We start from the raw sequence: 21405 nt of genomic DNA, 5'->3' as shown, positions 1-21405 counted from the left end.
CACAGTGGAACAATATAGTCCCAGACTGTCTGCCAAAAGAAGCTCAGCAGGTGTTGTCTTGATATAATCAATTTAAGCAGCAGAAAACTCTATTTCAACTCAAACTAGAAATTTCTTGGTAAGCTGATGCTTGAGCTCTAATTTCACAAGAGTTGTGGCAGACAGTCCGGCCTCCTCACATCCAGGTAGTGAAATCCCTCTTGTCCGGGTGATGTTCCATAAGTTTTTCTAGTCACTCATCTTTTCATCTAGCAACCAGAGCAGATCCTTTCCTACATATGGGACAGGAGTAAGCTGATCGTGTGTGTGTGGGGGAACAGATCCATACTCCCTCTCTCTGTCATGAACACAGCACATGATCCTGAATCATGGGTGTTACACTGTCTCTCCAGGAAAAGGGGAAGAGATACAACCCTGATCCAAGCGTCACTGCTAACAAATATCCTTCAGGGCAGATTAAGCTCTCATTCACTCCCATGCAATTCCACTGATTGCTAGGATGAGCTCTGTCAGTGAGGATTCACCAAGATTACTATGCAGCAAACTTCATGACAGCATTTTTACCGTGGCTTTTCAGCTGTGACTATGTTTGAACCACATGAGTATTAGGTGGCTGGCAAGAAGACATTTACATCTTGTTGGCTTTTTATTCTGAGGTCAAGAAAGCTAGTTCAACTCTCTGTCCCCCCCTTTTCTTTTTCCTTAAGAAGACTAGTCCTCCTGGGAACAACCGAACACATACTGACATTTATGCCTGCTGTTTTCTCATTGCTTCAGAAGAGAGCAGTGTTTGGTTTGACAGCAAACATCTAGCTCAAGAGATGTTCTTAGACCCTGAACTGAAACTTAAGCCCGTCTGTCCAAGGTTGTTTTCCTCAAGAATAACTCTTGCTACCTAGATTGAAGTAATTGCTATGAAACATAAACTGGTGCTTTATTCATGGTATTCCAGGAAGAAAATGCTATTTCCCTAAATCCTTCCTAAATATTTTGCTGAAACTCTGAGTCACTACTGGATAACCCTTAATAAACCTGCAAGAGCTGTTTTGCCAGGTCCCAAAAATATAATTATCCTCATTCTGTTCTCCTTCTCTAAAATAGCCATTTGCAGTGCTAACAAGAGCCTCTCCTCTACACAGCTTACCATCCCCCAAAACTAAAGACCAAATTAATCTCCAGGCATTGATAACCAAAGCAGACTTTTATACTGAGAATTACCTGCTTGGTTAATTGACACAGCTGAAATACCTTATACAGATTAAACATGATCTCTGCTAATTTACTGTGTCCACAGCATCTGTTTTCACTAGCCTTGTTATGATCTTTGCCTACATTTTTCAATTAGATGAAAGATTATTTTTTCCCTATAGTCTCTACTGTAGGTTTATACCAAGCTGGGTAAGTATTTGGGAGATGCAGAGTTCTTTCCCCATAACTGACTGAAAATAAAAGGGCATTGCCACTCAAGCAATGATATTACATATGCAAAGAGAGGCACAAAAACAGCACAAGGAGGATTACTCAGTCCATAAGACACAAGTTCATTTCCATGATTCAAAGGTCAAACAGATTTTCATCTTCTAGTAACTGGATAGAAAATTTCTGATGCAAAATACTGATTTTGTCACATGCTACACAAGAAGCTTCTCTTATCCTTTGCAGAAGGTTTTTATTTCATTATTCTTTCCCCTCCTCTCCCCCATGCAACATACTCAAAAGCCTGGAAGAGTACTTTGTCTCTGGTCTGGTGATAAAAATCTCATTGCTAAGAGCAGTGCTAACAGTGCAGATGCTTAGATTATTATCCTTTGTGGTACCATTTTTCATGTGATGATATTCAATGCTTTTTTGTAACAGGGCTGCATGGATAGCATATTTTAGTCTTTTTCTTTAAAAAACCCATTCCAATCAGAATTTCAGTCCATGCTGAAGGTTCACGTATGGTCTTGACGAGCTGGAGTGTAAAACTCATATTTTGCACTCGGGGGAAGCACACAATACGATATTAAGTTCTTGGAAATTTAGGAGTGTCTTTAGAGAGCTTTGTGTTCTCATTTCCTTCTCTTCTCAGCAGATATTTGGAATCTACATTTTACGGCTGAACTTTTGAGGAAGATGGTTGCTATCATGTAAAAGCTCTGTATTGTTTGACCACCTCAAGCAGGGCTGGCTTTGGTTCATTTAAGGTATAATTCTGAAGTAGTCACTGCAGTTGTGGGAGCAGGTCCAGCATCCCCTCCCTTCATGAACCTTTGTTTGTATGCTGACCAGACTTGGAGTGGAAGGGGGATCTGGCCAGCAAACACCATGCTGTCACTTAGAAATGGATGGGAATAGAAATAATGCTTGAATAGAAGAGCAGGACCAGAGGCCTGCCTCTGCATGGGAGGACTTATTTCAGTGATGGTGTAAGGGGAATGATGTGCTTCCATTGTCTGTGAATTAGAGAAAAGGCCCATAGCTGAGGAAGCAGATATTTGTGAGGTGGCTTTCCTTTGGATGGTATTAAGCTATAGGCATGGCATCAGGTGGGAAAGGATACAGGAAATCAGACTAAACCTAGCCCAAAGCAAAATCCTAGAAAGACATATAACATCATCAAGTGCTTCTGTTTACTCATCCATTCCAGTTCTGCCTAATTATTTGCGAATGGAAGAGCCTCTAAGGTTTTCTTTTGAATTACTTTCAGCTGTCCATATTTCAAAGTTGCAGAGGAATATATGATCAACCTGTAGCAAATAATAGGTCTAAAGAAGTTATACATCCATGTTCAGAGTGCAAGTGGAACTAGATGTAATCCCCAGTTGCAAAGTGTGGATCCCAAGTTCCTTGATTTTGTGGCACACTTCCAACAGTGATTTCATGGCTTTGTGGCCCATGTGCATGAAAACTGCAGACACTGTCTTATCTTTCTCGTAATTCCTCAAGTAACTGCTACGCACATTACCCCCTGGCTAATCCTTATGTGTCTTTGACACTTGCATTCATAAGTCTTAAAGAAGTAGGCATGCCTCACATTTAAGCTGTTAGAATATGCACTGATATTCTTGTTTGTTATTCTACCATTGGCAGTACATTTCGTTGCAACCACCATTGTGAAATATTTAAAAAGGTACAAAATAAAAATTACAACACTTGGAGGGTTTTTTCCACCCTTAAAAAAAGAGTATCTTCTAATGCGTTTTCTGCTGGTGCTATTTTTTTAACAACCCAATGTATTGGAAAGAAATGCAGTTTCACTTTGAAAGGGAAAATCATGGAACTATTTGCATCAAAATGACTGAATTCTTATTACAGGTCTAATCATACCTTTCTGTTGAGAAACTTTATGAAGATAAAGAGCTATACTATATATAACAAAAAATGTTTTGATTCCCTGGAAATGATTTAGTACTGAGAACATTGAAACATTATGTATCTTTTCAGACCTGTTTTAGGTCAGACCTGTGACAGCCTAGACCTCAGTCTGCTGTTGTAGAGGAAGATTTGGTTTCCTTTTTCTAAAATGTTGTCCTAATCTGGCATAAGACCAGATCTCAAAATATATATTTTCTTGATAATACAAAACTTGTTCTTTACCCATTTCTCATATTTAAGTAGACAGCCTTAACTTTTAGGGAAACTGTATGTTTTATTTGTAGTAGTATTTTTAGTATTTTTTTCAAGTACATTTTAATATTTTTTATATAAAAAGAGAGCCTATTGCTAATGATTTCTCAGGCGTTGAGAAGGTTAGAGGCATGGCTTTCAAAGTCCTGCACTCATGTGCATATCACTTACTCAAATATAAACCAGAGTTAGTCAAAAAACTTTTTCTTCTAAACGCTGCCAGTTCAATGAAACCAAAGGTTTTCTTGGGGAACGTGTAGTTTTCTGACTAATTTTCAGTGGCAGTTGTTCAAGTCTCATTATGACCAAGTTCAAAAAGATTTTTTTGACCTCAGCATTCTGATTATATTAAAATAAAATGTTAATGTTGAAATGAAATGTTTTGGGAAGATGAAGCAAAATATTCTGGAGTGCTTTATTTTGCAAATAAATCCTCATTTTTAAACTCTTTTCCTGAATTGGAATTAAATAAGGTATTAAAATCTGCATTTGCCTGCTAATAGAAACTTTGTTCTACAGCCATGTCTCCTACTTAAGTAGACAGCCATGATCTTTGGGGAAACTGAATTTTCCAGCTCAAGACCAATAGTCTAGTCCATGAAACAGTTGGGGTCATGTATCCAGTGAATTAATTCTGTTTACATCTCCACCGTTTGAGACGTAACTGCAAAAAATACCTTAAAGGCTACATCTTTAGAATGACAAACCATTGCCATTTCAGAGACTTCTTCAGAGCTGTGAATATACAGTGTTTGTGAAATGTGGGAAGCAATGGAATATGCATCAGATTCCCCAGTTATATATGATGGATGTAATCCAGACTTTCCTCTCACTTTTGGCATCTTGTGCTACAACTTTTACCTGATTTTCATTTTTTGTTCTAGTGCCAACAATATGCCTAAGCAAGTAGAAGTACGGATGCATGAAAGTCATTTAAGTCCAGTGGAGCACAGGTCCAGGAACATATGTGTGCAGTTCTGCCAGTCACTCCACAGGAATCTGCTCCTGACTCTTACTGTATTGGGTAAGCTACATCTGCTGGTCTGGAAATTCTGTGTGTATCTGTATTTGTTCATGTAGTACTGCAGACCCAGTCTGTAGTCATCAGCTGTTCCAGCTGAACAGCCAGAGAGTAAGTAGGACGCCCATAGGCATTGTTGCTTTAGTTCAGGTGTGCAGGGTATTACTGCCACAACATGGAGCAAATCCACACCACTGAGATACATTCTATATCTGGTTTTGAATGGAGTGTGATCTAAGTCCCAAGGCCAATCAGGTCGATGTCATTCAGTAAAACTAAATGCACTACACATTTTTTTCTCTCAGTTATTTGAAAAAAGACAAAAACTCTTCAAAATTTCCTTTCCTTTATCTTTTACCTCTCAGTTCACGCTCCACTGCTTTTCAGATTTGTCCCCCTCTCTGAGGCTGTAAGCCAGCTCTCTGTGATCTCATCCTGAATATTGCCTCTGGCTTTAGCAGCTTCTAAATATGAACAGTTTGACATTTTTTGTAGTTCACTGGCTCTTTGCCTGTTTCTTTTTCACTGAAAGCCTAACAGCCACATGCAGCAAATTCATAGATGTACTCCATTTTATTATGGTTTGAAAGACCAGCTGCAGCTGGTCTGGAGCTGCAAATTTCACATCCATATTTTTCAGCCTTCAAAACCCATACTGCTGAAGTGTTTAGACAGTATTTGCTTTGAATCATCTTTAGAAGATGCCTGATGTGATTCCAGAAAAAGTTTTAAGTACACATATATTTTCCATTGTGTCAAACTGATACTTCAAAGAGTCATAGTTGCTGCGAATCACAACTCAGGCTTTGCTGTCAAGTTTTATTACACTTGAGACTTGGGCTTGGGATCAGGAAAACAAAGGCATCCTGGATGTACACATAAAATATCCATTCACAAAGACCATGTTATGAAAGTAAACATGACTTTTTTTCCCTAGACTATGCTTTAACAGCCTCAGTCCTGAGGGGTTTAAGTGTTATCACTGTATGAATCCAAATAATTGATGAAGGGATTGTTTGTGATTTGAGAACATTAGCACAAAGAGAAGAAAAGGATGCAGACCATCAAAGGGAAGGAGTAATAAATGAGTACTAAGAATCAAGTTTTCTTCAATGATAGGTGCAATATTCCAGATCAGGCACTCCCTTCCAAAACCCCCCAAACGAAATTTGAATCTGTTTTCCTCACAAGACTATTCCAGCTTTCCTACAGGGTTTTTCTTAGGCTGTAAAATAGCTACTCATGCTGACCTTGTTTTCAGGTGATACCATTATGTTGAGAGCTAGATGTCGTAGTCCAAAGAGCTGAGTCCTAACCCTGGCTCTTCTGTCAGTTCTGTATGGGCTTATATAAATTGAGGCACCTCTTGGAGCCTCAATTTTGCCAGCTGTAGAACGATGATGTGAATTGTACTTGACTATCCCTCAATGTATTGCAAGGCCTACACAGTATTAGTAAACCTCAATAACATTGTGGTTTGCAACAAATTTGTGTTTGCAGAAGCAGAGTAGTACATTAGGTGTAAGCTCAGCTAGCAGAAGATTCTACATCAGGACCACTTCTCTTTAATCATGAGATACATGGCACGTTACAGCCTTGTATTAGTCAGAAGGCTAAGCCTTCCAAAATCTGTCTCTGTACCAAAAATCAGCTGCCTTGTGTAACCATTTTTCTTCTAGGCTGTTCTGGATAATCAACGTGCATTCAGGTATATTCATGTTACCTAACTGCTCTCTTTTATTCTTCTTCCAGGTGTCATCCTGGGTGCACTGTGTGGGGGTCTCCTTCGTCTAGCAACACCTATTGACCCTGACATCATCATGTTAATAGCCTTCCCAGGAGATATACTTATGAGGATGCTAAAAATGCTGATCCTTCCTTTAATTATCTCCAGTTTAATCACAGGTAAGGTCTATTACGTAAATACTTTAAGATACTTGCTACAGATGTCACCAGGTTTGCTTTTTGTGATGTAGGAAGAATAACAGTGGGATTCTGTCAGGGATTTTGCTGTTGCGGAGTGTATTTCAGTGTTAATTTCTGATTAACTTCAGTAGCTTTAATACATAGATGCTCCAGTGAATTTAATTTCACATGTGCATGTATACTACCTTCTTGAACATCAGAAATTTCTTAGTATGCTGTTTCACCCAATTCCTGAATTAGACCTTGCGAATAAGGTGGCATGACACTAGCAAGCCTAGCCTTCTTAAAGCTGTAGTGTCAGCCAGACCATGACCAGTTTGCAGCAGTCAAGGACAAAAGATATTATGATACTTCTCTATTTTTCAGTGCCTTCTCTGCGATTAGACGGAATCGTAAATTGTTCTCTTCAAATTAGTAGCAGCAGACATTGTTCACATAAGAACTGGAGGGAGAAGCTTCAGTAATCTATCTAGTGATGAGAATTTCACAAGGACAAAAGTAGGCACCTGTAGGCAGTCATTAAACTTCACAAATTATAAAGGATTTTATTTTGTTATTATTGAATTGGATATTGAATCCCAATGTATTTGTTTGTTTCTTAAAATAAAACACCTGCAGGACTGTCTGGTTTGGATGCTAAAGCAAGTGGCCGATTGGGTACAAGAGCCATGATCTACTACATGTCCACCACTATTATTGCTGCTGTGCTGGGTGTGATTTTGGTTTTAGCCATCCACCCAGGGAATCCAAAACTCAGGAAACAGCTTGGTCAAGGGAAGAAGAATGACGAAGTATCTAGTCTGGATGCTTTCTTGGATCTGATCCGAAACCTGTTCCCTGAAAATCTAGTCCAAGCATGCTTTCAGCAGGTAAATCATTCTATTCCTTGGTAATATTTTTTACATCTTTTACTTTACCAGGGATGACTGTAGAGTTAAAGTCATTGTTTAGGTGAATGACAGAAATGATGCTGTAAAGAGAAATATGGTCTTAATTCTTGAGCAGGTAAATGAAAGAACATTATTTATAACTGCTTTGTTTTATGTTGTAGTTATTATTTAAATTCATAGTTTTTTTTAAAGAAGATGATTTTTAGTTTGATATTAAGTAAACTTAAATTTTTTCCTCACTTTTTATACAACACATACAGTTGTGAATGCTGGCTTGGGGCTGAACAGCTGATGCATTATGGGATCTTTCACCCAGGTTGAATTTGATCTTGGTTGTTGATTACAGAGCTGATGGTTCTGCAATAGCCTGTTTGTAATATATGGATGATCTTCATTCCAGCGGGTTGCCAGTGGAAATGTACCCCAAAACTCAACCTCTCATAACTTCTATTGCTGTATTAGAGTCCAGACTAGGTGGTGATAATACAGTCAAGTGGCTGACCCATCTACGGGGGCTCCATCAGGCCAGGTTTGAAGCATGCTGGGAAAGAAACATTCTTGCACCATGTGTTGCTTGCTCTGTAGGGAGATAATTTTGTCTAAAAGCTTTTCACCAATGCTTAATCAAAACAGCTTCACTTTGAGGTGTAAAACAAATGAAAAATGCATGCTTCCTAATTTCTGCTTAAGCATATTTCTTATATGTAATATGCTTTTTCCTACAACTAAATTGTTTGGCAATAATGCAGACTTTTTTTTTTGGATGGAACAGGGTTTGTTGCCAAACCTGTTCCTAAGTGTTCCTATGTGAAATGGCATGATAGCTGGAGATGTGGTTATGGCCAAAGAATAAAGTGAAGAGAAGAGGGGGAAGGGAGAAGAGGCCATGAGGGGTGGAAGAATGGAGGGCAACCTAAGCTGCCAAAAGGGCTTGGATTGCTTCACTTCTTCTGTGGACTTCCTCATAAAAACACATAGTCCTTGGGGGTTTAAAGAGAGAACATTCTCAGTATTTCTAAATCATCATGGGAATGTCAGTCACATGATCAAACTGTGGGTGGCTAAACATCACATGTAATGTGAATATATTTTTTGCAAAATTGAGTGAGGGGAGAGCAGGGTGCTTATGTTTTTTTCTTCCTTTCCCTCGTTTGAACTGTGGAAGAGAGGAGAATTAAATTTCTGGTCAGTTGAAAGTGGTAAGATACTTGACAAAGGGACAGAAAGCAGGAGAAAGAAGAATTAAGCTACCCATGTCAGATAGTTTTCTTGGAACCTTAATGGTGCTTTTTCAGTGTGTGTAATATCAATGTTCAGGACACTTAACTAGTTATGGATCACCAATTCCATTGATTGTTTCTTAAACTTAGTCAAAAAGTCTACTGAACTTTTTGGCTTTCCAGTGTTTAATTTTATCAGATTCCAAACTAATTGCCAGTGAAAGCCTCTGTCACAAAGCCTTTCATTTGCAAAGCAGGTCATGCTCCTTTCCCAATGGAACATGCGTCTTCTATTAGCCCTTATCTCCTCAGTAAGGAGTTAAGTTGGGCTTTACTTATCTCTGTCTTTATTTAGGAGGAAAATTAACTGCCTTTAATGGTGTCAGCATATATTTTCTCTTCCTACATTTATACAGACTCTCTCCATGAGCATTTAGTGTTTCCAGGTTGCCTTAGGAGGAAGCAATTGTTTGCAGAAATAGAGCGAAGAATGATTTTCAAGGGTGCGAAGCAATGGTACTGTGTAGCTGTGGTTTGTGGGGGAGTTTTACATGCCTTCCCTTGCAACCAGGCAGAAAGCAATGAAGGGATTCACTTGGAATTTTGAGACAGTTCATTTGCAAGCTGAACTTTGAATCATCATGGGATTTCAATACCTCTTGAATTTTTGTGCAGTCCACAAGAAAGTCTTAATTTATAATGAAAACTGCTCTTCCAGCAGAGACTTAAGATCTTGCGTGCCATGAAAGAGAATGGGACTATAATCTATGAATACGACTGTGACATTTAAATGGTTTTCTGGCCTCAGACTTTTTTGTCAGAATGTAAACTTGATGTTAGGCTTAGCATTTTTAGTGACTGTGGCCTTGTGCAAAGAAGGGCTCAGGACCTTTGACTTAAATGACTGTAGTAGAATTTGTGAGTGTGTAGAGTCTAATGTTTTAAGTTTGACTTCCGTGACGCTGTTCTTACATTCTGGATACCTCACATAAAAAATATTGTGTTGACAACATCCCTCAGATAAAATTTAACTCTGAAAAAAATGTAAATGTGCAGGAATGTTGGCTTGTTTCAGGACAACTTAAGAGTTTCTCATACAAAGCTATGTAGGTTTTCTGTCTAGATGTAGACAGCAGGTTTTGAAATGAGAGTCATAAGGTATTTTAAACCCTTTGGTTTTAAAATATATGGATGAAATCTGGATCATCATCCATAGTACTACAATGTCCATCTCAACAGGAAAGAGGTGCAAATGTTCTTTGAAAGGCTAATGCACTGTTGCCTTGCTCAAACATGTTTCTAGGAACAAGGAAAGTAGGGAGCAGATGGAAAACCATGGCAAACCGTTCATAGCTTCCTAACCATTTTGCCTGTCCCAGAGCCATGAAGAGGCGGGAAAGGCTCAAGGTGTGAAGTGGGAGGAAAACATCCTTTCTAAAAGCAGCAAGTCACAGTTCTCTCTTTTTTCACTCCCTCCTCCCTGTTTTCCTTGCCATAAACTCAAGCCCATTTCTCCTCCTAACATTCCTTCTCAGCTTTCCCTTGACCCTGCCTTTCATGTGCCAGGAGGGGTCCAGATTCATTCAGGTGCTGATGTCTTCTTTTTTGAGGTGGTCAGATTTGATTTAATAAATATCTGGCAGCTTTGATAATTTTTCTGTTATCTGTCACTCACAATATTTTAATTAGAGAGCTCAGGGAAGTATGTGTATTCCATTTTGAGCTCTCTCAGTCACCAAGTGTTGGAAATGTCCTACATTTTTGATTCAAGTTAACCATCAAACTATAACTTGAGCTGGGCAGACCGTCCTGACTAACAAGCCTTACTGCAGAGTTGCTGCTCTGACTGATCTTAGGGGTGCCTGCCTTTTGGTGCTAAGTAAATGGATTCAACATGTAACATAAAATCTATGAGGCACCATTTGTGAACCATCTGAACAAAGGGGCTAACTATCTGTAAAATGTTATATTGTAGTGGTAAGGAACAAGTATTTGCCATACTTTTCACACTGGAGTTATGAGGAAGACTCCCAGGACTTTGTGACACTTGGAACTATTGAAAAACAAACTTATTTTTGGAAGAGGGAGTAAGAGGTTGTGGAATGCATGTCTAATCCTTTAAAAATATAGTTCCCTGGAATTTCAAGTGAAGACTCTTTTTATTACTATTTCCTGATTTCTCATGTGGATTACATTCAGTCTGTTTCCATTCTCACCCTCCCTTTTTATTGCCTTCAGATCCAAACTGTCACCAAGAAAGTGCTGGTGCCACCACCCGTTGAAGAACCACCTAATGTCACTGACTCTGCTTTTGCTATGATGAATGAGACAGTGCACGAAGCGCTACCAGAAGCCCAGCTGGTCATTAAGAAAGGACTCGAATTTAAGGATGGCATGAATGTCCTGGGTAGGAAAACGTTTTGCCTGTCAAATATGTACATCATATGTATGACACAGTTTTGGCTGTGACTGGGTAGCCAGTGTTGTCTGATTTGCTCTTCAGTGCAAGTTTAGTATCCCCAAATTGTCATCAAATGTTATCACCTGCAGGCTGCCCATTGGTCTCTGAGATGAAAATCTAATGGTCTTACTAGAAATATGACTGTATCACAGAAACAGTCAAGTGAATTATTCTGGATTGGCAGCTTTGCAGGTATTAATTGGAGTACAGTGGGGAAGCACGTAGGAGCTACACAAAATATCCTTTCATCCTAGAAGTAGCCTGCCTAGACTAATACTAAAGCATATTGGCAAAACACTATGGGGGAGAGCTTCAAGAGCCAGTGCTTTACCCACCCCCTGATGAATTTGAGCTCAGTTTTTTCCAGGAGGTGTCTCGGGCACACTGAACTAGAATTTGGCTTGAGGCAGAGCCTGAAGTGAGAGGTGGGGTGTGAACTGCACCACCCAAGAAAAATCCCAGAGAGGCTTGACACATCTCTGAGTCACAACTCCCTCATTCTTTCATCTTGGCTGCTGACCTTTACCAGCTGCAAATTATGAACAACTGCTGTCATGCCATCCTGTCCAGACAAGCCAGCAAGTGGGGGTGGTATGAAGGCTTTACCTATATGTCCCACCCCTTCCTGAAGCACCTCTTCGGACTGGGGCAGTGGTGCAGGGGAACAAAGAGCTGCCACACCACTTCTGTTTTCTCCTCTGTGCCTAGTAGACTCACCATTTTGTCAGCCCAGAGAGGAGTTCTCCTCCTTCATCTTCTTACTTTCTGGACATGGGTGAAGTCAGTCACAAATTACTCCTCAATTTGTAGCCTTATTGGCACACCTACACTTGAAGGTACACATGCTCTGTGGCAGCATGTCCACAGGGCCAAGGCTGACACCTGTGTTTATAGGTGTCATCCTCAAAGTGGGATGGTATGTGGCAGTACCTAAACCACTGGTTTATCTCATCGCTAGGCCATCACTTTTTATGGGCAAATGGCCCCTTCTAGATTCCTCACAGCTGATGAGCTGCTCCTGCTGACACAGTGGCTGCTGTGCCTGCAGAGCTTCTCCGGGTGTTGGTGAGTTGGTTGGCAGTGGCTGCTTTGCTTAGGCATAGAGAAGATGATAGCATCAGTAAGCTGATTAGAGATTATTTGTTTCTCTGCAAAGCAGCCTGCTCTACAAGAGCCAGGAGTCACTGTATTCTGCCTGCCTCCATGGCTCCTCCTTCCATTCAACATCTGTGGGCAGAGGAACCGCTTGCTTTCAAAGCTGCAAATTGGCATTTTGCACCCTGTGTGAGGCAGCAGCTCATTGCTAATGCTGTTACCCTCGCCTGCTTTTTTCTCTCCTGGAGCTCTGTTTACGCATTAAAATGAAACGATATTTCTAATGTGAGAGATGCATTGCATTTAGTGCTGGACTTGTTTTGTGCAGGCTCTGTCATGGATAAGAAAAGAGCTAGAAGGCTGAATACAATTCCTACAGAAAGGAAATACATAGTTTAGGTGGGGGATTTGCTGTAGTATTTTGACCAATGACTCTCAAATGTTGCAGAGTTTTTTGGTTTGGTGTGGTTTGCTTTGGTTTGATGTGGTTGCTTCCGAATTAAGTGAAAATGTTGGGGAATTGCCATCCCGCTTGCATAAACTGTACAAGCTAGGCAAATTCCTGCAAATATGAACCAGTTTGACTCTTATGACTAATGTAGCAGCTCATTTGGAATTAACGAACAAAACCACCTACTAACATTTTCTGATGCAGAGTCTGAATTCCAGGAAGTTACTTGGTCTTTGACTGAAAAGCTTTTCATCACTTCTCTATGCTCTGCAGCACAGAAACATACACTTCACTTCCCTATTCAAGTGACTCAACAAAGATAGCTTGGTGCTAAAGAGTGACTTTATATCCAGGAGATTGGATTGAAAAAAAAAAATTAGAAAAAAAAGTCTGGTTGCTAAACCCAGTGTGAGGATATGGGACAGCCTGTCTTTTCCCAGAGTACTGGTAGCTGAAATTCCCTTCTCTTGAATGCTTTTGTGTCCTGATGGGTGTTTCCTTAGGAATTTCCCAGCTGACTTCACACATTTGTTAAATACTGAACTCATATCATGACTGAAAGTTTACCCTCAAAGGGTGGCTGAAGATTCAAACCATCTGTCAGTATCAGTTTGGACACTGATAATTGTATCAGTATCAGTATCAGTATCAGTCTGGACAGTGATAATCCCACTCTGGACACTGAAAATTGCTGGATGCTAAAGGTTGGCATTGGAGACACAGCTCCCAAGTAATACATGACAAATACACTCAGTTGGTTTTTCACACTGATAGTCTAATACTCCAGACTTTCACACCTTAGCATTGAAATTTAGGAGCCAAATGTTACTCATATTGAGTTCTATGATTGTGTATCCACTGATAGCTGGTTTCAGTGAGGTTAATGTGTTTCATGGGAGTTCTGTGGTTTAACTTAAAGTGCAATAACCACCTTGTCCTCCCAACCCCACCTTCTTCATTTAACTGGAATACTCCTAGCCTGCGAAAGTTATGTCCTGGGGCTGCTTTTGCCTTTCCCTGTACTCTGGAACTGACTATTGTGCAGGTTGAATCTGTCAAGAGACTTTTGTAAAGCTTGGGAAAAATGTTTTTGGTCTCTAGTGTCTATTTTAGCAACAAAGAAGAGTCATGATATGACACTGTGTTGCCTCTGTCACTTGCCAGGGGCTGTGAGGTTTCTAACAGTTGCATGGCACTGAGAAGATTATGTTATAGGTACTTTTTTGATGATCGTATCAATTCAGGATAAAAGAAAAAAAACATAGTTGGGCTTGGGCTGTGAAATTGGAATTGGAATAGTGAAGAATAAAAGATGTTCTGAATATGATCTAGTAAGTTGAGGGGGAGTCCATTTTAGAAAGTCCCAAGAGATGTGTAATACACTATTGTTCTGAAAACTGTATTAGCAGGTCATATCAAGACATGGACTAGGTGTAAAAACTTCCTGAAAAACATGGTTTTACTTGCTTTTTTTGTCTTGCAATTTTTTTCCCAATAGGTTTGATAGGATTCTTTATTGCTTTTGGCATTGCTATGGGGAAAATGGGAGAACAGGCCAAGATGATGGTGGATTTCTTCAACATCCTGAATGAGATTGTAATGAAGTTAGTAACTATGATCATGTGGTAAGTTTGAAGTTCTAACTTCTAGAACAAAAAAAGATTTTAAAAAACCCTCATAAAACCCTAATATAGCATATAGTGACCACAGTTTGTCAGTAAACGATGTAATTAAATAGTTCATTTTTCAAAGCCTTGACAGGTGTGTTAGAACCACAGCAGCATTATTTCTATTTGGTGAGGATTATTTAGGACCCAATTTGAAATATTTCTGAAGGTATTCTGTTCTTTGTTTACTGAAATCCAAGACATGCGGGTACCAGCAAAGGCCTTCAAATGCCATACTGATTATGGAAGTTCATTACACAGAAGGACACCTAAGCAAGCGAGAAAGCCCCACATAAGAACATCCGAATCTTCCTGAGAGGTTAGCATAATCCCATGGTATTAGCTAGGAGATATAATTACAAAGCAGCTTGGAGACACACTTTATTCACTGTGTTCTGTAGTAAAAATACTTTACCACCAAATAAAATTCCAGTGGTTTTCAGTGATGTGTAGTCCCTCCACCCATAGTTTCTGCAGAATCTGTGTCTTACAGCCTCGCTGCAATGAGGTCACTGGAAGGTATATGTCCTGTTTTTGAAGTATACCCGTTCGTAATAATGGGGCCTGGCTTGCCTTCAAGGGAGTGACTTTACTCAGTTAAGACTGAGCCCTTGTTTACATTTCTGGAAGGGGTTCTCTTTTTTTTTTGAGATGTTTCTTCCGAGGGCTTCCCCGGAGCTATTTGTATGCAGTGCCAAGCATGGCCATATCACACAAAAACAGTTTTTCAGAACATAAAACCACATTGCTACTTTTGGCATTGTACTACTGTGTTTCATATCTCCTAGGTCTTTGAGAGCAGAAATAGCCACTCCAATACAACACACGTATCATGGCTCATTGCTCCCTGTGATTCCCTGGTGTCCCTGGAAGTGATTTCCTGAGTTACAAGGCTGCAGTATGCCTCTTCGCTGAGCCTCTAGGTGGACACAGTTTATAGAAAAGGGAGCAGGGTACCTGAAGAGCAAGTCTTCAGCATCATCAGTGTTTCAAAGGGAGATTATTATGCAAGAGTGATGCAGATAGCAACAGCAGTGTGGAAATGTGTAGAACAAAAGAAAAAACTTGAAGCAATGACTTTGCTTTCCTTTTATGCTTCTGCTTTTCTGTCAGTGATCTTGCTGCATAAAAACACAGTTGTTTTTATTCACAAAGCCCTACTGCTTTCAATAGTTATTGTAACCTCCTGCTCTCGACTGTAGAGAGACAGTGACTATTCTCTCGTAACACTCCAAGAGCTAGAATTTACTCTTACTTCACTTAACACCATTTGGTATATCCAAGACATAATACCTTGCCTAAAGTATAAATTTTCTCTAGTAGTTCGTGTTACAATGGCAGGAAATCATTCAAGTTTCAAGAAATTCACTGTAAATGTTTATTTTTTACTGATGAGCTTTTTATTTCTTTTTTTTTTGTGAGAAAGCAGATTGATCTTGGGAATTCCACTTGTTCATCTCTGTCTAGAACTTTTACAGAACTGGCCAGAAGCAGGTTTTTTTTTTATGGGTGTTTATAAAGACAAATGTACTTCTTTATGCAGTTACATTTTCTTTGGTTTATGATTTCTCTGCACAGAGAGCTGTAACTCCTGTGGCAACTCCAGACTCTCAGGAGCATGGCATTGCTACACAAACATAAAACAAATCAGACATCTGGCTCTGACACCATATAATTCTTTATAAGAAATGTGCTTCAACAAGTTCATTGAAACATGGCTTTTTATGATAACTGGTATAACAGCTGGCCTTGCATTTCAAGTGACTGAGGGCTTTCTGTGTTTTGGGCACATTGCTTGAGAGATCATGAGATGTTTTTTACAGAAAACACTTTTACTCTGAAAGTCAGTTTCCTTTGTATTGTCTTTAATTAAGCATCCAAATCACTAATCACTTTTGAAAATGTACATTACCGTTTATGTTCAGAGAGGCATTTTGTTTAATGTTTCTCCACATGTTGCACACATTACTTTCTCCCAGCTGAAGTTTTATAAAACGGACAGAGAAAGTGAATGTCACTTAATGTCACTTAAAATTATATAATACACTAACCTTTACCAGTGCAGGTATAAATATTGTTTTTATCCATGCACTATCGGTCATTTTTCACTATAGCTGATTATTACATTTTTTGAACAATATCCATTCCTTTCAAATTTTTTTATTACCAAACTGTGCTACCATTATCATCCTATTTAAAAGTTCCATTTATGCCATCGGGGAATCACATGACTGAGGTGACAAAAACCCTACCCTAAGTAAGAAAAGCACATAATTAATGAAGAATCCATAAACTAAAAAGCATTTGTCCAAATTATTTAAAAAAACATAATGGAAACATTTGCAGCCTTCAAAATAAAAGCAATTCATTTCAACAAATACTTTAACTGAAGCAAATAATGCAACTCCCTGAAACCAGGTAAGCAATGGGTTGTAAAAGTTATGTATTAAGAACAAACGCTACACCACTCTTCATAATGATCCAAGCCTGTGTAACATTATAGTATTCTTGTATGATGTTCTTCCAGGATCAAAGACTATTCAGGAAATCCATATTGCATTTGATGGGATGGAATGAAATGAGGTAGATGGGGAATTCACTGGAGATGGCCATTATTTTTTAAGAAGATGTGAAAGCTATCCATTGAATTTCCATCAATTCCTGATCTGCATCTCAGTGTTGAGCCTGAGAGCCCCCTACTCTTTCTCTAGTCTGTACTCTGTTGAGCACAACTTTTATGACTATGCTGCGAAGACTAGTTCTGTCTATGCTTGTTCTCTTTCTCCAGGTATTCCCCTTTGGGCATTGCTTGCCTCATCTGTGGAAAAATCATTGCAATAAAGGACTTAGAAGTAGTTGCTAGACAACTTGGCATGTACATGGTCACTGTGATTGTGGGTCTTCTCATCCATGGAGGGATCTTCCTGCCTCTACTCTACTTTGTGATAACAAGGAAAAGCCCATTTTCATTCCTTGCTGGGATTTTCCAGGCATGGATCACAGCACTAGGCACAGCTTCCAGGTACACTTGAGAAATAACAGCTTGCTTTGTTTTTTAGCAGATTAGTAGCTGCTGTTTAGAGATAATACATCTGCTGCTCTGTGCAAGATCATTTTATGCCATTGAATAAAAACTATTTTTAATCCAGCCATGCTGAAATAAATAAAAATAACCACACACCTTCGTGATTTTTTAGAGAGTTTGTACAGCAAACTGCAGAGAGTTGAGACACGTACTTTTTGTTTTCTTTTCTGGCATTAGCCAAATGACTTGTGCAGATCGTGTTACCTCTGTACTTGTTTCCTTAACTAGGAAACAGTGATAATTCTATTTATTTGTAAAGCACTTTAAGACCAGTCTCATTGCACTAAGGAAAATAAAAAACAGTGCTATGTTTCAAGAAAGAAATTAAAAACCTCACACTTTATTCTTTCATCCAGTTTGGCAGAGTAAGGGGACTTCATTGAAGAGCTGAGCATTTTAGACTCATTGCTAATGCACAGAACAGACTCAACAAGTGTGTGGGCAACTGAGCTCTCAGTAATAAGTTGATGTTTTGCATTGGGGCAGTCAGTTGATCCTGTGTTGAAAATATTTTTCAGTTAAATACCATATTTTAAAGTGTTTTTCTTCAATAAATATTTTACTTCTGGAGAAAATTTACTCTTCCATTTTAATTAAAAAGGTGAAAACAAAAAAGCCTAGTTCAAAACTGACCATCAGAAAACTGAGCGGTCTTGATTTCAGGAATGCCTTGAAAGAACTGAAATTCATCTGCCTCTTTGGCTCTCAACCCAAACCACTCTGCTGAACAACTTCTCCCCTGATAAACAAGAGGCTCTGGAGGGACTTTACTGATGTGCATAAATATCTGATGGGACAGTGTAGAGAAGATGAAGCAAGACTCTTCTCAGTGGTGCCCAGTGACAGGACAAGAGGCAGTGGGCACAAATCGAAACACAAGAAATTCCATCTGAACACAAGAAAAGTCTTTTTACTGTGATTTACTGTGATGGTGGTTGAATGCTGGCACAGGTTGCCCAGAGGAGTTGTGCAATCTCCATCCCTGGAGATACACAAAACCTGTCTGGGCATGGTCCTGGGCAATCTGAGGTTGGAATAGGTGACCTTCAGAGGTGCCTTCCAACCTCAACAATTCTGCGGCTCTGTGGTAAACAATGCAGGATTATAGGAGATATAGTCTGGCCAGGAGTTTCACTAAACCACAATTTCCCTAAGGCTTTTGTTTATTGAAGTGTTGGAGTTTCCACTTAGATTTTCAATACAAAAATTACGGTGTCCATACACAACATTTGTAGGGTTTTTTGGCATGAAGTAGTGTTTTTCTGCTGGAGTACTAAAGTGGAAAAATGTAGGGGATTCTAAGTGATTCCAGCATAAGATCACTTCGTAGCACCACAGACAAGTGACCATATGACAACAATCACCATCATGTAGTCTAACATGGTACCTCTGGAAGTTGCAAATGCTTCCTATTCAGGGACCTATTAAAGCTCTTTGGCCAGGCTGAGGAAACATGGAAGTCATGTACGTATTTACAAAGTAAAATAAATCATAATTACAAATATATTTGTAAAGATGTTAGAACACAAATGATTGGTACCATGTATCTGTTAAAAAAATCACCTCTGTGAACAAAAAATGCTCTGGTCATTTGAGCACAAGGTGGGAATCTGGAAGCTCATATCTTCTGAATCAGGTTTCCATAGATGTGGGACAACATTTTGGAAGTGACTCAGGCATCTGCCAGTCCAGAAAGGTTTGGGTTTTCCATAGATCCCATGCGAGATAGGTCAGCCTCATGTGCTTGTTCCAGATAACCTAGGGTTTTTATTATGACACTACATTTTTATAGTTAGGTATTTCAATCATTCCTTAATCTCCCTTCCCCATGGCTGAATTATCTGTAAAATGGAAAGATTACATTTTTTGTACCCAATAGCATCTCTATGGTAGTGGATGAATGAATGAGTTGGAAAGACCATGAAGTTGCAAGGCACTAGCAACAATATGCTGCGAGTATTTATCTGAGAAAATTTGGTGAGTCTAGTCCTTTACTCTTCTATGAGCGAATTAGTATTTTTGTAGGGGCAATGACACTAGAATTAGTGGGATACAATAGTGAAGACCTTTGAGAAATTCTGCCCACTCAGCTGAAGAAAAGCAAATAAACCACAACAGATGTGCTCCAGGTGCTTCTGTATGAAACACCAATTAAAAGGAATTTCCCCAGGTCAGCTTTCTTTTCAGAACAGCTTCTCAGGCAACAAATAACTTCATTTAGTGGTGGACTTGGCCTCAGAGATAACACAGAAAAGTAAGGAACCAAAACATGTTCCTGTGTTGGGTTTCATGCTTGTTACAGCAAGTCCTTTGCCTGAGGCAGGCAGGGAAGGGAAGAAGAAGAAGATATTTGCATCTATAGGGAAAAAGAGTATGTTCTGTTTTCAGCAGTACTTTTTGATGGTGTTTTCTTTTGAGCAAGTGAATGTAATAACCTGAACTATTCCCACAAAGGGAAGGCACTGTGGATGTGTGCAAGGAGCTGTTCCCCTCTCCCAACCATCTTTCGCATCTTTTCCTATCCTGCAGCTGTGTTTCATATCCTTTCCTGTCCTCCAGTGTCTGGTGACTCCATGGGTTGTATCTTTTTGCCTGGCTTTTTCATTCCTTAATGCAACACTGATTTATCCATTCAGAGCAAATTCACAATCAAAGAAATTTAGAATTTGTCCCTACGGTCATAGTTCTGTCCATCAGAAAACACCTGGAACTTGTCTTTTTGAAGAAAATGCAAGAGATAATTCATAAATGGGTCTGAAAAATTCATCTACAATCTTTCAAGCTCTCATCCCTACTTCAAGTCATGTTTGTGTCTTGGCCTTAGTCCCACCTCCAGCTAAATGTAGGCTTAATTTAAAAATTGGCAAAAAAAGGCTTGAATCACAGCAGAAAGTGGAAGTAGAAAATGTAAACAATAGAAGAATTTCTGACTTTGCTCCCTTATGTGTATATATTATATTGTAGGTATGTCTTCTCTACTTTTTTGCTTTCTCTCCTTCAGTGCTGGAACATTACCTGTCACATTCCGGTGTCTTGAAGAAAATCTAGGCATTGATAAGCGTGTAACAAGGTTTGTTCTTCCTGTTGGAGCAACTATTAACATGGATGGAACTGCCCTTTATGAAGCTGTGGCTGCCATCTTCATAGCACAGATGAATGGAATTGAGCTGGATGGAGGCCAGATAGTTACTGTGAGGTCAGTTCAAAATACTTGTAGACTTTATTTCTACAGAATGTAAAATGTGAGGCTTTGGGTTGGATGTCTTCTCAGTAGCTGTGGGATTCACTGTGAAGTCCATGGATTTCTAATAATGATATGCAAAGGCATGTCATATACATAGGTCCTGGTTCTCTGGTGATATGTGTTTTCTATCATTTGCAGCCTTAGTGCACGCTGGTGGTGTTTTACACAGTTTTGCAGTTGACAATACAGTGTGAAATACAGCATTCTCTGTCCAAGGCAATGCCTTTTTTTAGAACAGAGGGATGCTACAAGTGATATATGGGGCATTAACTTTCTAGAATGTATCTGTTTATATACATTGGAAGAAAAAAATTGTACCTAAAAAATGTATCCATGTATTTGTTTGCCTGTACTTTTTCTGTGACTTTGAACAAAATGGACTGAGAATAGCCCAGCCTGAGGGTGAAATTGCCTGCAGCATGGTCTGGATACTCACAGACTTTTTATCTCTAACCCAGCAAATATTAGCTCTAGCCTTTTCATATCAAATTGTCATATCTGGGACTAAGCTGAATATTTGGAAGAACAAAAGAAAGTACCCATTAAAAATGGGCAAGAGTGATTGAAGACTGTTTACTGTAATGGAGTTTTCAGACCTATTAGGTAGGGTGACTAATAAAAAACAATGGCAAAGTTATGACTGCTGCAGCTAAAGTTAATTTTCAGTGGAAAACTTGATGAAGACACCAGGCCTAACATTTTGTCAAAATAGAAACCACAAGTGGAGGCTGCCAAG

General features: G+C 39.3%; 1 protein-coding gene across 1 annotated transcript in view; it reads left to right on the top strand.

Annotated features, from left to right (window-relative positions):
- The first annotated feature begins 4497 nt into the window (after nt 1-4497).
- SLC1A2 (solute carrier family 1 member 2) overlaps nt 4498-21405 on the top strand; it is a 28961-nt gene continuing 12053 nt past the window's right edge. Inside the window, exons 1-7 of the mRNA XM_068398799.1 lie at nt 4498-4633; nt 6383-6535; nt 7175-7425; nt 10905-11073; nt 14172-14298; nt 17129-17362; nt 20427-20621. Of these exons, the coding sequence (XP_068254900.1) occupies nt 4504-4633; nt 6383-6535; nt 7175-7425; nt 10905-11073; nt 14172-14298; nt 17129-17362; nt 20427-20621 (1259 nt within the window). The 5' untranslated portion in view covers nt 4498-4503. The remainder of the gene's footprint in view (nt 4634-6382; nt 6536-7174; nt 7426-10904; nt 11074-14171; nt 14299-17128; nt 17363-20426; nt 20622-21405) is intronic.

This window comes from Nyctibius grandis, chromosome 4 (genome assembly GCF_013368605.1).
Source record: "Nyctibius grandis isolate bNycGra1 chromosome 4, bNycGra1.pri, whole genome shotgun sequence".
Lineage (NCBI taxonomy): Eukaryota > Metazoa > Chordata > Aves > Nyctibiiformes > Nyctibiidae > Nyctibius > Nyctibius grandis.
Note: the sequence above shows the minus strand (reverse complement) of the source record. Positions and strands in the feature narration are given on the sequence as shown.